We start from the raw sequence: 1,961 nt of genomic DNA, 5'->3' as shown, positions 1-1,961 counted from the left end.
ACACTTAAGAAAACCAACCAGAGACTGAAATGTGTGTATTATATATGACAGCATCTTGTTTATCTGAAAAAAAAAAAAAAGGGGGGGGGGGAAGGCTGGAGATACTCAAGTGTCTTTGCTTGATTTCCCACAGGAGGTTCACTAATGCCCTGAATGACCGGTAGAGATTTGGTGCTCTCAAACCAACATCCCAGCTGCGCAGAAGAAACACATTCCCTCTCAACTTCAGATGAGGGTGCCTGGACAAAGACAATGACGTCTGTATGCCAGGACATAAGAAGAAAAGCCTTCTGTGGTGTTATTTATTGTAGCAACAGGCCCTGGCAACAGTTAGACTCCATGGTGATAACAAATAACCAAGCTCCCAAGGAGGAGACTAGGGCATTCCTACTCCCTGGACTTGCAGCAAGGACAATCAGATGGCCACAGTTTCACCATGGGCTGTAATATTTCTAACAGGGTCGCTGTCGCACAGCTGTCTTCTGAGGAGCTACAGAACAACCAGGAAGCCAAAAGCCAGGTAGTGACTTCTTCCAAACAGACTGTACAAAGTGTGTTAGGAGACATCTTAGCATGCGAGTGTACAAGGACTTCTGCATACAGAGAAATGATTTTGCTGATGTTAACGGTAGCTCTGAATCTGTCAGGGAGCTCTTTAAGAGAAAGGCTATCACTCACTCAGCTTAATACAACCCTTATGCTACAGGGGAAGCAGACTCACCATTTGGCCACATGCATGACTTGATTTTACAGCACCTGGAAAGTGGCTTTTCACAGTCTGTCTCACTTGCCTCATTAAAGATACAATTAGAGGCACTTATCTCCCACACCAGCATTGAATTACAACACTGCAGCAAGGTGGGTTTTGCCTCAAAAAGTTATTATGAGGCAAAGGGGTTGTATATATGCAAATATTATAGGATACTTGTGCGCAGCCACTTTGTGAAGTTTGCAGAGTTGCATTGGCTCAAGCCCAAACACACAGAGGAGACAAGAATACATCTAGGCTCTAATCCTGCATTCTTTGGAGGTTCAAAGCTATTGTTTAGAAGGTGCACAGGTTAACACCTTACCAAGTGTTAATTTAAAACTCAGTTTTAAATTTCTAACCAATAATCCACATATAGAAGGCACTGAAAGTACAGAAACAATACTCCAATATAGTCAACTGGATTATGGACACATTTAGGCTTAAGGTCATTTGCTTCTTTTCCAAAATGCTCCAAGAGACCTTTCCTCACCATCAACATCCACCTGTGACAGAACATGGATAAGTATCAGGAACACCTGTCTCCCACTCCACTCAGAACCTGCCAATTCTATGGGACTATTCTAGATACCACCTTAAATGTTTAGAAGCCCAAGGAGCTTCTCTCTCATTTGTTTCTTCATTTTCTTGTAGACTAAAAATGACAGCATTGCTGGAACAGAGGCTGTGCCCTCACAGGATGGGCAGCTTGGCCAACAGGCACTTCAAAGGATGGAGCCAAAACTGGAAGATGAGACCAGTGAGGGAGACTCACCTGAAGAACTACCAGAAAGATTTACATCTTCTCAGAAAAGCAGCAATGCACAAAGCACAGGTAAACAGTAACTGAAGTTCATACCAGCTCCACAAACGGAGACCTAGGAGGAAATTATCTTGAGAGTCTATTGCTACAGCCAACTTCTACACCCAGAAGCGTTCATGCTGCGACACCACAAGGATTGAGCTCTTAGCACTGGTTTAAAACCATGCAATAGTAGCAGAAAGCATATCCTAGCTGATGATTATGTTCTGTAGCATGACTCAACCCTCACTACCAGAACAGGCAGCAGGGTAGATACTCTTCTTGGCAGACGCCTAGAACAGACCAAGAGAACAAACTCAGCCTTGTCCCCAGGGGCAGCCCTCTCTAACTGGGATTACGGCACACTGGGAAGACGCATTGCCCACGCGAGGGTTGTCAGTCTGCTGTTAT

General features: G+C 44.4%; 1 protein-coding gene across 1 annotated transcript in view; it reads left to right on the top strand.

Annotated features, from left to right (window-relative positions):
* Positions 1–436: 436 nt before the first annotated feature.
* The window catches only part of STMND1 (stathmin domain containing 1), a 9,716-nt gene continuing 8,191 nt past the window's right edge, over positions 437–1,961 (top strand). The window contains 2 exon segments of the mRNA XM_009273736.1: positions 437–520; positions 1,403–1,583. Of these exon segments, the coding sequence (XP_009272011.1) occupies positions 437–520; positions 1,403–1,583 (265 nt within the window).

The sequence above is a fragment of the Aptenodytes forsteri genome, unplaced genomic scaffold, assembly GCF_000699145.1.
Source record: "Aptenodytes forsteri isolate BGI_AS27 unplaced genomic scaffold, ASM69914v1 Scaffold63, whole genome shotgun sequence".
NCBI classification, from domain to species: domain Eukaryota; kingdom Metazoa; phylum Chordata; class Aves; order Sphenisciformes; family Spheniscidae; genus Aptenodytes; species Aptenodytes forsteri.
Note: the sequence above shows the minus strand (reverse complement) of the source record. Positions and strands in the feature narration are given on the sequence as shown.